The following is a 14115-nucleotide window of genomic DNA, read 5'->3' as shown; positions in this document are numbered from 1 at the left end:
ATGTTCAAGGAGGCGATATTTATCAAAAGCGGTCAAAGGTATTATCACTTGACCCTTAAGAAAGAGAAGCAAATATTTTTTCCTCGTTGGACATGAACAAATTTACAAGAATCATTCCCGATGATTACACTTTTTACAGATGAGTCATATAAATAAATAAATGAATAAATAAATAAATAAATAAATAAATAAATGATTTAGCAATGGACATCCACTGGGTGGCTATTCTTGTCCACCGTTTCCAGATCGAATTGGAATTTGGAATGTTGGTTTTTGCGGAGGGAGGAAAACCGGAGGACCCGGAGAAAAACCCTCGGAGCAAGGACGAGAACCAACAACAAACTCAACCCACATGAGACGCCAGGTCCGGGAATCGAACCCGGGCCACAGTGGTGGGAGGCGAGTGCTCTCACCACTGCGCCATCCCTGCTCCCCTCAATATATATTGTTAGGGCTTGCATATGATTACAATTGATATGATCCAGCAATGCAAGGATATCGCGCAAAATCAGTGCATGCCACGTGATAAATACATCTTTCGCCGTTGATTCTTTGCAGATTGGCTGCGCGTTTTCAAATGTATTTCGCTAAGGACGACTCCCAGTTATGAAGCAGTCTATGGAAAAGTCATGAGACCAGATACCTTTTTAGGGTGTAATATCAGTTTACCTGTTTCGGTCCAGTATCTCGCATAGGCGAAGGCGCCTATGCAAGTGACAGGTAATTTTTGAAATTTTTCCAACCACAGTGTTTGTATGTCTCAGGGCCGCCTCCCAGTAAAATGGACTGCAGTGGAGGCATTGCTGTATGGTTACTATACTACAAAGAGCGACGTGTAAGTTATTACTTTTGATGATAAGAGCAGTGTTTTGTGAATGGCAGATCAACTAAACCAGCAGCAGTTAGAAAGCGAATTATCTCAATCAAACGAACCAGTTGAACCACGGAGTTCCTCGGAAGCTTTTAAGCTTAGCATTAGAGCTTAAAAGCTCTAATGATTTGAGATAAGGAGGGCACCAAAGCTTTCCAGTCAGCACACTTTGGTTTGATATCGCAAAACCACGAACCTGATCCAATGGTTTCAAAGTACGTGAAGATTTGTTGTATTGCCGTTTGCATCTTCTCCTCTCTGCAAAGTCATCAGTAGTGTGATTATTGCGCTTACAACACTCCCAGAAGTATGTAATCACGTGTTTGATTTTTTTTCTTTTTTGCATTTTTCAGGTGGAGCTATGGCATTGTGTTATACGAAATCTTCACTATAGGTATGGTAACAGATTCTGCATCTTAGATCTTTTGTGATGCTAAAAGATTAGATACTGAGGCAGCGAACCACAAATCTCTAGAGATCTCGTTAATTTCCTTATGATGCATGTTTACTAACTTCGACTGTTGTGTCTTAATAGGTGGTCGTCCTTACCCCTCAGTTGCAGCTCACAATATCCCTTATAAGATAAAAGGCGGTTACAGAATGCCTAAACCAGGCCACTTAGACGATGATATGTGAGTACAACATTATTGTGGTTTAGAAACATTTACTTGTGGCAGTAGTGATACTCGTGACATTTTACTTCAGAGCCGCTCAAAGTAACAGGGACCTCAATGTGACAAACCACAAAGGCTACAGCAAAGAAAACCTAGCCTAACTAGCAGTCAGAACAATTGTCGACAGTTAGGCCAAATCAGCTAGAAAACTCTAGCCGGAGCTTATTCCAGGCGGTTCCCCTAAAGTTTGCAGGGTGGAGAGAGAAAGAGAGAGAAAAACCCCGTGAGAGTAAAGTGTCATGCCTAAGAACACAAAGCAATAAATGACCCAACTAAGTCTCCATCCCGAACCTTTAGTCACTCGCGAAATTCCCAAGACAATAAGCATCTCATTTTTTTCTAATCCTACTATTCTTGAGTGTCATCAGACTTCAAAAATTGCCTCCAGAACTATTCAGTGTATGACGGAATAACTCCATCGCAGCTGCCTATTTTCTACATTTTGGGTGGTGTCTTGTACAATAGTAACTGACCAGATTCACGTTTGAATCTTCAGCTATGCGCTGATGACTGAATGCTGGGATAAGGAGCCGGATCGCCGTCCGACATTTGAATCTATAAGCAGAATTGTCAAACGCCTTGAGAATTGTCACAAGGTAAAAATAGATACTTGTTTTCCCTTATTTGGTTTTACTGCGAATCATTAAGGCAGGGATCGACTATACAAGACATGTGCTGATGTAAAATAGTCCCAGAGAAGGATTTCATATTATCACGATTCCTTTAATCTAAGTAGTATCATTTCTTTTCTCAAATCATGGCACTGGTGAGATATACGCTTGGTTCCGTTAGAGGATCAACCTTGGCAATTCAAATCGCGAGGCTTAATTAACGGATATATGCAAATAAACATGCTGGTCTGTTACTAGCTTCCAATCTTGTTATCTTTTTTTTTTTTGGTTTTGTTTTTGTTTTCATCCGTTTCAGGAAATTATTTACATGAATGTGTATAACGAAGATCTTTACAGTAACTTGGAAGACTGGGACGAGTAGTAACAAGGACAGAGAGAAAGGTCTTTTTGATAGAGGAAAACGTTTGTATCACTTAAATCTTAACTTTTTTTTCCCTGATTCTTCTTTGACGAAGTGCTTTTAACATAGGTTGCAATACGGATACATTACTCCGTTGCTTATTGACTATGGTACAAACAACATTTTAATTTTTTTTTCTTTTTTTTTAAAGTATGTTCTACCTACAGTATACCTTTAGTTTTGTTAATATATCTTGGCTACTGATAGCCATATGCTTTCATGAGTATAAGATCACTCACTCCAACTAACACTGAACTAACTAACACTAACTGACACTAACTAACTAACTAACTAACTAACACTGCTCGAGGAATGACCCAGGTAATTCAGCTACAACAATGTTATTTAAAGATGATGTTATAATTATCAAATAGTAGTTTTAAAAGGTGCGTTTAATTTTCAATGTCTTACTTATGCAATGAAGTAAGGAAGGATGCCATTATGAGAGGGAGTCGCTACCCGGAGGTTCTGGAGCATTTTGAAACAGATTTTCGCGGGAATTCAGCTTTTTAATTTCGTAAAAAGAAATTAAGTACATTGTAGCATGTAGACACGTGATGCGTTTTTGAGACAGAGAACACAATTTGTTGCGCACTCTCGCTGAGCAAAGCTGACCGTTTGCAGCCTCGTGAAAAGTGTTCTTCGTTCCGTCAGTTGCTATGATTGTTAATACACTATGGCCACTACTTTTGCAGCGAGGTCGTCGTCGTAGATAAGTTTAAATAGGGGAGCATGCAAGGACAGGTCGCCGTCGTAAAACGCGTACCCTTCTGAATAAGAAGTCGTTAGTGGGGATCCGACTGGAGTTAAAGTGTACATGAGGCACAAGGATACATTTCTCAAGTTGATTTTTTCTAATTTTTGACATTTTAATATTGTAAAAAGAAAAAGAAAAAATAGAAAAATCACTTAATAAGAATTAAAGTAATAGTGTCTTGAACGTAATTCCAGTACACTTTTAAAATGCGTCACGTTTTCCAAACATGAAAATTATGACTGACTTGCGATGGTGCTGTAGCGCCTGGTTTAACAGGCCAGTCACATTAGGTAGTCTCGAGGCCTTCTTAGTTCCATTACAAATTAAAATAGACGCTTGTATTCCGAATTTTGCTAAAACAACTACATTCGTCAATCACCTGTTAATTGAATCATTGCCTCTAACAGTTACGCCGGTCCAGTAGTATAAGGGCGTCTACACCTATATCATTAAGTAGGTGGAAGTCTTAAGAATACATGTCAAGTACTTTTTTATTTAAATATACTTTAAAAATTAAATAATATTTTCCATATTCTCTTCAGCCATTGTCTTGATTTTCTTTTGATTTTACCCGTCCGAATTAAATTCTGGGCATGTTGGTTGTCCTAGCTTCAGCAAAGATCTACAAAAAGTATTAACTAAAATTTATGCTGGAAGGAAAGCCATCGTCTTCCGTTGTTAGAGTTCTGGAGCCCCTTTGGATCTCAAGAGTATGAAAGTTAAAACGTGCGCTGTGGCTTAAGCGTCCATATCGTCGACGTTCTGATAAAGTTTGCTGTCGTAGTCCTGAAGGTTGATGTAGGTCTGAAAAATTAATGTTACAGTAACGGTTTGAGTTCTTCATGCAATGAATTGAAATACTTTTCATATATGAGAACCTTTAGCACAATGTTTGTGCCTGATCTGGCTTTTCTTTACTTTCATAAAGACCAAAACAAAACAAAAGCAAATGAACAACAAGGCATGTTCAGAAAGGATTCTTCAAAACTTTGTGTATCTCAATTTCGACGCTCAATCTTAAAAGGCTTGGCAAAAACAAAAGTGCGTAGAGAGAAGAGGCTTTTCGATCTCATCTATAGCTGAAATTTCAGGTCCCTTTTGGGGAGGGGTTGGGGGACACGGGCTCGTATCCGTCGAAGCCCTCATTTTTAGCAAACTTTGTTTCTGCAATTCCTTTGACCTGGAGCCAAGGAATTAGAGTGGTTTATACTCTCTTGCTGGAGCTCATCTGCGAGGAAAAACTCTTTTTTCTCACGTGGAATACAAACAAAATGCGATCATCCTGGGACAAAATAGAAGTTTTAGTTACCCCTTTCTCTTTACTCATATCTTCCATGGTCCCGCGCAGCACTGCAAATGATGGTCTCTCTTTGGGTTTTTCATTCCAGCAGGCATTCATGACCTTATACCTTGACAAAAAAAATATGTTGAGAAACAATACTGTAAACAACATTAACCTGATTTGCCTGCCTAAATAAATGGAAATGATACAATCAGTTTAAAGGAGGCGTTCATTAATTTTCCGAGCCGTTTAAAAGTGGTTTGAGTAAGGTAATCTTAGATTATAAGAAAGCGTCAGAAACTTGTTTTTATCTCAGTAATCACTCGTTCCCGTAATTTTAACGAAAAGGAACGCATTCGCGTCCATTCGATTTCCTCAAGTTACAGTGTGTAACCGTGTTTTAGAGTTAGCTTTCTTTGCTTTGAAGATATTGAAGGCAATAGAAGGTAATAAAGGATACGAACATTAGGTAGCTACATCAAATGTGATGCTTAGGTACTTAGGTTTTTCACTTACAATTGTTCATCCAAATGTGAAGGTTTAGGCATTCTGTAACCTTCTTGAAGTAAAGAGGCTAAAGATTTTCCGTCGATCTTCGGATAAGGCGAACCTCCTGTGAACGAGAGGTTGTTATTGAGAAATCATTGGCGTTATCCCACAATAAGGTTAAAAGGCAAAACGATAGAAAGCATTGTGATATGTCCAACATATGATTGGAGTTAGGGAAAATAAAGATAGATTTCGTAATAGTCTGAATGGACGATAGTAGAGTCGAGACTGCATGTTAATTTGTATGCTGTAGGACGCCCCTTTCTCCGCCCGCAGGGAGATTGGAAACGAGCCGGGGAGAGGTTTGCCGTGGATCTGGTCATTACCAGCGAAGAAACACACCTGCCAGAGCGTTAACAACGGGGGCCTGGAGCCTGCTCGCCGGCTTCTTTTGTAGATACAAATTGGAGAATTGAAACATCTTACTTCATTCGACGAGCAAACTCTTAATTAACCATTTCGCTTATTTCAGTTTCGGCCACTTAACGAAGGTAGATTTTAAGTCAAAGAACACTGAGAAAGCAGCAATTAAAGTAAAGTTTTTAAATACTTTTTGTTTTAAAACCAGATGGTTCTGCAGTTCAAGAGGAAGCTGGCTGATTAAACTGAAAACACGTCTCATGGAAGTGTTCATTCTCACCTATGGTAAAGATTTCGTACATCACGATTCCATAGCTCCATCTGAAATAAATTAATAACAAAGGTCAAAGAAGTAATTTTTTTTTTTAAGAAAGAAAAATTAGCAAATGAATTCAGCGGCATCCAGAACAGTGGTAACGAAACCAACACGAAGTAAACAATTGGAAGTAACTTACATGTCACTCATCGTCGTACACGTTCCATACAACAAGGATTCAATTGCAGTCCATTTTACAGGGAGACGACCCTACCAGTCGAGAGACAAACGAGCAAAACTTGCATAGGGTTAGATGCTAAACACTGTTACTTGGGATGTTGGGAGAACACACTCGAAAATCATATAATGAGATGTCTAGAGGCTTAGGCATTCTAAATGGTGAGCCTGGAAAATGGGTTCTATTTCTTAAATAGTAATTCAGTATTTTGTCGTGAACATTTTCATGGTCTTCAGAGTAAGCAGCGCATATCATCAATGCCTTGCGATGCAACTTAATGCGCCAATAATACAATATATCGTGCGCAAAGTAATTTCGTTTATCAACACAGTTTTTTTTTTTAGAATATGAGACGGATCAAAAACTAAAAGAAAAAAACAAAAGGAAATGAAAAGAAAAGGTCATTAACGAGGAAATTAGACTAGTAATTATCACTTCAGGTTTACCGTAGCTGTTCTTCTATATAGGTCCTCTTTAAAAACGTCTCTCGCCAAACCAAAGTCAGTTATTTTGCAGATTTTTTCTTCACCAACTAGCACATTACGGGCTGCAAGATCACGGTGAACTATCTGAAAGAATGTTTGAAAAACGGTCATACATCGATGTGGTCAATCTTTCAGGTGCCCCGTGTCTCCCAACCTCAGGTGGTCTAGTGATTTAGGTAGGGAGATGATAACTCTTACAATCTTAGCATAAACGCCGAGTATCATGAGTTAACAACTGCGAGAAAATAACAGCTCAAAATATCTAAAATCCTAGGGAAAGTGGGGGTAACCTGCGAACAGCCCTATTTCTCCAGTAGCCAGTTATAGCAAAAAAGAAAGCCCTCTGAAAGTTCATCCATTGGTTTACGTTGTTCTGAAACAGTGCGTCCATCCTAAATCGATTGAATTTCCACTTGTTTTTTTCAAGTCTGCTCGACAAAATAAAACATAAATACTTAAACGAGAGCTTTGCTCTCGAGTGTTCCCATAGCCGTTCATTAGGAATACCCAGTTTTCATGGGTGCACTAATGTACCTTTTTCGACGACAAATAATCCATACCACTCGCAATATCCCAAGCAAAGCTGAATAAATGATCAGAACCAAGAGAGCTTTGAGGTTTTATGTCAGGGTCATTGTAATATGTATCGTGAAGTCCACGGCTCTTTCTCAGATAACCTAAGAGATCTCCATACGGTACATACTCCGTTATAACCATCACAGGATCTAAGATAAGAAACGACATTAAAGAAAGTAAAAAACGCACCGATGTATCTGTGTTTTTTAACGAGATTGTCACGTCGAAAAGGGCTACCCATCGTTATAATAAAGTTCAGATATAACGCGCACTGTCATTGTTTGGAAGGGCGTGCTCTATGAGATTCAGTTCTACATGATGCAAATCATACCATTGTATAAAGATCACCCAGGAAATTATGCCATTGAAATGCGTCTACAATTTCAAAAATGCGCAATATATACAATATGCACTGATATTTCCAAGTGACCTTGTGCATTCAATCCATAGAGAGTAAGTGCAGTAGCACACCTGACTTAGTGACACAGCCCAGTAACTGTATGACATTTTGATGTGGTTCAAGCTTCTTCATCATGTTCAGCTCAGCAAGGAGGTCCTGTCTGTTTTCGTCGGTGGCATTTTCTATCATGGATCAAAATAAAAAACGTGCGTTGGAATGGTACGGGTCCTAAACAAAACTCAAATGAGATTAGCTCGGTAAAGGAATAGAGAGAGATTTTTCGTCTCGTCACGAGCGTGGGTTAAAGAGTCTCTATGAGGAATCAAACTTCAGACATTCGCGCTCAAATATTCTAAAGTTTTTCGAAAATTTTCGTCAGAATCTAAAATCAAACGAGCGAGAAAAGTATAACAATTCACGTTCCCAAGTTTATTAGTTATGAGCATTTCCAATTGCATAATCCACAGCAAATTCCCATTTTTTTTTTTTTTGCCCAAACAGTTCAGTTGCCATTGTAATAAAGACTCATGAAATCAGAGATGGGTCAAATGCAGTTTTCTCATGCATTCGATTAGGAGATGCTTTTCGCAAGTGCACTTCTCAGCCGGAATTTTGGCTTCATCATATTTCTTAGTTTTTCAAGGCACTTTCTTGTGGCATACACTGCTTTTTTTTTCTCTCCGTTCTCGTTTCCCTAGTTGGTTGGCAATAAGGCCTGGTATCATGGTACAGATGATTAGTGACAAGGACCAAAAGATTTTATTCAATTTGGGTGTCCCCATTCTTGATCAAGTTTACGATGAATTAACTGGACGGGAGAATTTCTATGTATACACACTCTTGCCATCTGATATCGTCCGTCACTTAAGCTTGTTGCAGCGAAAAAGAACTTTCATGAAGAAACTGTAAGTTATCGTCATCCACAAATCCATCTGTGTTGTGAAAATTAGTGCAAGGCGATTCTTTTTCGAGGCATCAGTTAAAAAAAATAGATGATTAAACAAACCTTTTAACATTTTGATAGCTACAAGCATGTCTTCCCTGTTTTCATTTATTCCTTTTGCCATTCCGCGAGCCACTTTACCGAAGGCTCCCCTGCCAATCACCTTCGCAAGCACAAGGTTCTCCTTAGGTACTTCCCAGTCCTTTTCGGTCGCGTTTGGAAGTATTGGAGGAATCACTGAGTATTCTTGACGGATAACGTCGTCATATGGACCGTTTGGATCCAAAGTCGTTTCTGTGTCTGCGTACATGTAATTGCGAGACACTGGATTCTGTAGAGAAAAAGTACGACACACCAAGACTTAGTCTGATCATTATTTTGCGCCTAAGAGGAGGGGAGGGGTGGATTTTAGTGTTGTCATAAAAAATGAACCCGATCCCTCCATAAGGCTCTGTAGTTTTATAATGCTTCCTCCTGATTGGCAGTCAGTTTAGTTCCCCGAATTTGTTATTGTAGACGACTGCCCTACCCCCTCAGTTCCCCCTGAGAACCATGCGATCAAAACCAAAGTCCAACACCTCCCACGTCGTAAAAAATAAAATAGAATAAAACAAAATAAAAATTATTTGCCTCGTTATTCGGTCGATAAATGTTTTCCCTCTCGTTGACCTTTGATGTATATCTTGGTTACCAGATAGCTTGTAACAGTTTTTGGCTATTTTTTCCATCGGATGTGAGTTTGTGCTCAACAAAAACATTACGATGAACAATGACTGAGCGCTAAGTTATTACTTTCGGGGCGAGATAAACGAAAGGCTTGCCATTGATTTAAATAAAAATATATGTTGCTATTAAAATTGTCTCGAGGAACATGCTTGATATCATCCTGTGAAATTTCTAAGCAGACTTTCTCATTAAAAAAACAAAAATTAATAAACAAATAAAAAATAATAATAAAAAAAACATTTATTTCATTTTTTTCTTACCATTTCAATCATATTCGTGTCCGGCCTTGCTGTTTCAGTTTTTCTGTAGAAAAAGGAAAACAGAAGCGAAAACAATATACTTGATATTGCATTCCTGCTAACAACAGGTCAATTTGAGCGTTTGAAACAGACAAGTGAAGCTAACGCAACAGAAGTGTATAAAAGAGATTTGTAAAAGCTGAATTCAAGTGTCAAGAGGCTGGCTGAATATCAGGAGAGTCATATCAGCTCATCATCTGAAACTTTGTTAAAACTATGAATGACAATGATTAACACGGAGGTTGGCAAGTTGAAATCGTCTGCAAAGTTGCGAATGGAAGACGGGACATTATGATAAGCTTAAGCAAACTGAAACAGGCAATATACTTACTTTCTACCGGTAAGAGCCTCTGTCGAGAAACAAAATAGGATAAAGATGATCAGGTAATTTTAATCATTAACCTTTTCCTAAAGAGCATTCGTCAGTCTTAAATTTTGTCTCGCATGGTACGCATATCAAACTGAGGGTGGAGCCAAACTCAAGCACAAATAAAAAGGAAGGAAAAGGGCGGAAGTTCCTACGTTCCCGTTGAAACTAAAGAAAGATGGCATTCCGCTTAACTCAAACTTTTCCAGAGTACAACAGATATCTATTTTTGCGCATTACCTAGGCTATCTCCACAAAGCAAGGGATGGTAGTCTCAAAGAAGTTTCTAGAACACCACATAACAGTCGACTTTCTTAAGCCCCCCTCCCCTCCCCTCCCCTTTCTGCCCATCACCTTCTCCTCCAAATCCAAATTCTATCGCACTTTTAGCCAAAAGGTTGTGAGGCCCTCTCTACGAGAAAGGCGAGGACGCACGGACTTACCTCTTTTCCTACACGTGATGAATAAGTAGACGACAACTAGTATAATTAGGAACAGAACCACAGCAACAAAAGCCAGATATATCGGATGTGTATTTATCGTATCATCATCAGCGGTACCATCAGCTGTCGGGAATGCGTCTGTTGTGGCTTTTGCTTAAGAGATGAACAGGCAGACATAGTGTGAATTCATTTAAGACTCTGACGTGCCACTACATGTGATTGACATACTCATGACGAGACGTTGATGTCGGAAAGGACACATGATACTATTTCTATTCGCCATACCAGTGAGGAGGAGAACATCGTTTTAAAGACAGGAAAAAAAAGGTTAATCCCTCTTTTCGATGTTTTTCTTCTTTCATGTTTCCTTGCATTTTGCTATGCACAAAGTACTATTAGCAAAAGCGGAAGTTGGAAAACTTAAACTAGGATGCACTTCATTTCGAATGATAAGTAAAGGTTGATCGCGTAAACCGTGAGCAAAGTGCTACAACAAGTTCCATAGAGGAAAATAAGTTGAGAGAGAAAACGACATCTACAAAAGAGTGAGGTCTTTAGTAACCAAACCTACTTCAGAAATCATAGCACCTAAATCTGGAGCGACAGGCTAAATTAGCATTCCCTATGTATACACTCCCACGAGAGAAAGCGGGGACGGGAATGATGCAAAAAAACTGAGTCATAAATATGCCTCGTCCCAAACCTTTCTGGGCATTAACTCTTCCAACCAGAAACTGGCTCTTCACGAGTAATTCGGTCTACTTACACATATGAACTATCGATTTGACTCTTTAAGTAAACACTCGCCTACCTGATACTTCCAGTATTGTGTAGTTTAAAATTTTCGCGTCTCTAAACGCCAACTTACAACCATATCGCCCACCGTCATCCATTTTAACGTTAATGAAAGTCAAGGAAGCTTTTTCCATTACAAAAACGCGGTCTTTATAACTTGATGATAAATACTCTACTGGCTTATTCCCCTGCTGTTGAGCTATGATGGTTTCCAAGGTACCATCTGGGGTCATAGTTCCCCACTGAGCAAGGTTCAGTATGTGAGAGCTAGAGTGGTAGTCCCAATGTAGTGTGATGTTGTCGCCATCTTGAGCTTGAATTGGACTGACTGGGGTCAGTACAAAAACTTGTGCTTCTAAAGAAAGAAGAATATATTCATAAAATATCCACTTTTCAAAAATTTATTCATTATCTTTTAAACTGAGTTTTTATTGAGCTATTTTGGTCCTAAAGAAGTGTAAGGATTCGTCCATCGATCGTTTGGTGGTAACGTTAACTTGAGGTATTGCATGAGTTGTTATCGATTTAATTTTATTCAGTTATCTAAAAGATATATCTCACGGCTAATATAGCTAATCTGGGTTATCGACAACAAAACTCTTTTTAAATGTTCTAATGTCAATCAGTTTAATCGCTTTCGCGCCTTTTAAAACTTTCCGCCCAGTAAACCCCTCTTCAAATTCGTAGAAATGAAGCTCAACGGACGGGCAGAAGGAAAAGAATGCGTATTTCACTGAAATAAATGCTACTTCATATTTTGCTGTACTCTTGTTCGCTTCATTTGCATTCACCATAAGAGGGTCTATAGGGAAAGCATCGTTTTCTTTCTCTTTATCACTCTTGATAGAACGTTCATGTCACACTCCTAACAATTGTGTCCCTGGACACAATTGATACTCTCAGGATGGCTACAGGGGTCTGAGAAGCAAAACGAAATATTACTTACAGCTAAACTATAATCAGGAGTATAGAGAATAATAAAAAATCATGATGTCGGCCCCACCGGGTTCATCAGAGTTAGATCAGTGTAACTGCAGTAATCGTAACCTCCCAACACCACGATGATAAAGACGATTTATTGGGTATGTGGGTTGAAACTTAAAACAATAAATGAATACGAAATTAGAACAATTGACTAGTAAAAGTGAAAGGAAAGAAATACACTGAACGAACTGAACAAAATTGAAATGACAATACTTACATTGTTACAATTTCTACGAAACTGCTGGACGAATATAAACTGCCCAAAGGCAAAAATAAGATAAACTGGAGTAACTGCTCAAAGCTAACTGCTGTATGTCTAACGGAAAACTAAACTCTGAACTTGAGAAAAACTAATTCATATATGCGAAAACGACTAGCTAACTTAAAGTGCAATTAGCGCCTATATTACGAAAGAAACTAATGAACTAAGATACGTGACATAGAAACAACAGAAGCTAACTGACCAGCGAAAAAATACTAACGAACGACGAGAAACAGCGACAACACAATAGGACACCCTAATGATTGATTGAAGGAGAAGAACAAAAAACAAAAAACATTCCGGACGCTAAGACCCTATAATCAGTGTACTTATTTTCAAGATCAATATGCTCCAGCGATTCTAGATTTGCGTGACACACTGATGTGCAGCGTTCATGTAACTGTTTTCATTCAGAGCTGAAGACAACGCGTTAAAAACAAAGTTGCTTCATAAAATTCCCCACGTACCTAGCTTGCAAAAATACTTTCAATTCGACTAAGCAAATGGCCAAACATGAACATAACTCAGAAGGGTAAGCATTTTATTCAAGCTGTAATAATATATATATATTTTTAATTTTTTTTTTTTTGGAAACCACACCAGAGTTTTGTATTTCGAAAATAGTGGTTGACGGTTGAAGAATAATTATACGAAATACAACTTCTATTTATATCATTGAAAGGTGTGTGAGTCTTCTTATGCAGGAATTTTAATCGTTATGAATATTTTCTTACTCATCATGGTATAAAATTTCTAAAGGGTTGAATAAACACTGACGACCATGATAGCTCGATAGAAAAAACGCGATACTTTCGCTTCTGCGGGAATCCAGTCACTTTCTGTCGCGGTTGAAAGGGATGACTCGAAAGGATCTCATTAAACATTCTAGAAAACATATTTGTAGTGAAAGTCCAAAAAAATGTAAATCAAAGAAAACATAAACATACGTTTTCTATAGAATATTTAATGAGGTCCTTTCGAGTCAATCCTTTTAACCGCGACCGTCACTTTCACGTTATGGCATCTCGTGATGTTATTTCGTTTTTGAAATTTTATCTTAATATCGACGGCCATAAAGGATAAGCAAATATCACTCGCCTCGCTGAGTGCCGTGAATGCAGATCATGCACCGCACGATCCTAATTTGTTAAGTCGCGCCTAGTTACTAATGATAAGTTTTAAAATTGCTAAGGAGCTCGAGCGCTTCGATAACATCCAGCTAAAGTAGGATTATGACCAATTTTACGACCTCTATGTTACTCTTACGCTATGACCAACCCACGAATATAGAGTAAATATGAATCATTTTTTTTTCTTTACGTGAGCTGTCGCATATTATTGAGCCGAGAATGTTCTCTTAGTACTTTCGAAATTGTACAACTGTATTCTATTACCACGTTTTCTAACCTAACGATGCTTACCTGAGACCTTAATGAGAAAAACGCTTGCTATCAACAGCACCGAGAACTCCATTCATGCGGCACAGCCTAACACAGCAGCAGTAAATATCTAAGTTCCACAGTCCATCCACAGCCTAAAAATTAACGCGGACGTGCTGATTGTAGCTTGTATGTTCTCAAGTGGTGTTTTCGTTGAACTTGAGCTCACTTCCGGTGAAAATAAAAGCGAAACGTTGTTGACAAGTTATATACTGACCAAGATATCTATCAAACGTCGACGAGATGGAAAGCAGTTATTTGATCGAATCACGAGGCCAAGAATTTTGTTTTGTTTATGACGTGAGTCACAGGGTGCAACTCGTCACGGCTGGATGGAGAGCGGATTTCAATATTTATGTTGAGGTTATCAACTGATA

The 14115-nt window shown here is 38.6% G+C and overlaps 2 protein-coding genes across 5 annotated transcripts in view; one reads left to right on the top strand and one right to left on the bottom strand.

Moving 5' to 3' along the window:
* The window catches only part of LOC111343078 (proto-oncogene tyrosine-protein kinase receptor Ret-like), a 65883-nt gene that overhangs the window by 18438 nt on the left and 33330 nt on the right, over positions 1-14115 (top strand). The window lies entirely within an intron of this gene.
* On the bottom strand, positions 3422-14031 carry LOC111343075 (fibroblast growth factor receptor 3). The gene is made up of 14 exons (XM_088727800.1): positions 13721-14031; positions 11070-11408; positions 10259-10411; positions 9780-9798; positions 9410-9452; positions 8487-8754; positions 7552-7662; positions 7039-7229; positions 6466-6588; positions 5981-6051; positions 5806-5846; positions 5133-5229; positions 4644-4743; positions 3422-4138 (listed from the first exon to the last, which is right to left on the bottom strand). Exons 1-14 carry the CDS (start codon positions 13770-13772, stop codon positions 4073-4075), a joined length of 1674 nt encoding a protein of 557 aa, XP_088583926.1. The 5' UTR covers positions 13773-14031; the 3' UTR covers positions 3422-4072.

The sequence above is a fragment of the Stylophora pistillata genome, chromosome 7 (genome assembly GCF_964205215.1).
Source record: "Stylophora pistillata chromosome 7, jaStyPist1.2, whole genome shotgun sequence".
Lineage (NCBI taxonomy): Eukaryota > Metazoa > Cnidaria > Anthozoa > Scleractinia > Pocilloporidae > Stylophora > Stylophora pistillata.
The sequence above is the reverse complement of the archived record's forward strand: the minus strand, read 5'-3'. Positions and strand labels throughout refer to the sequence as shown.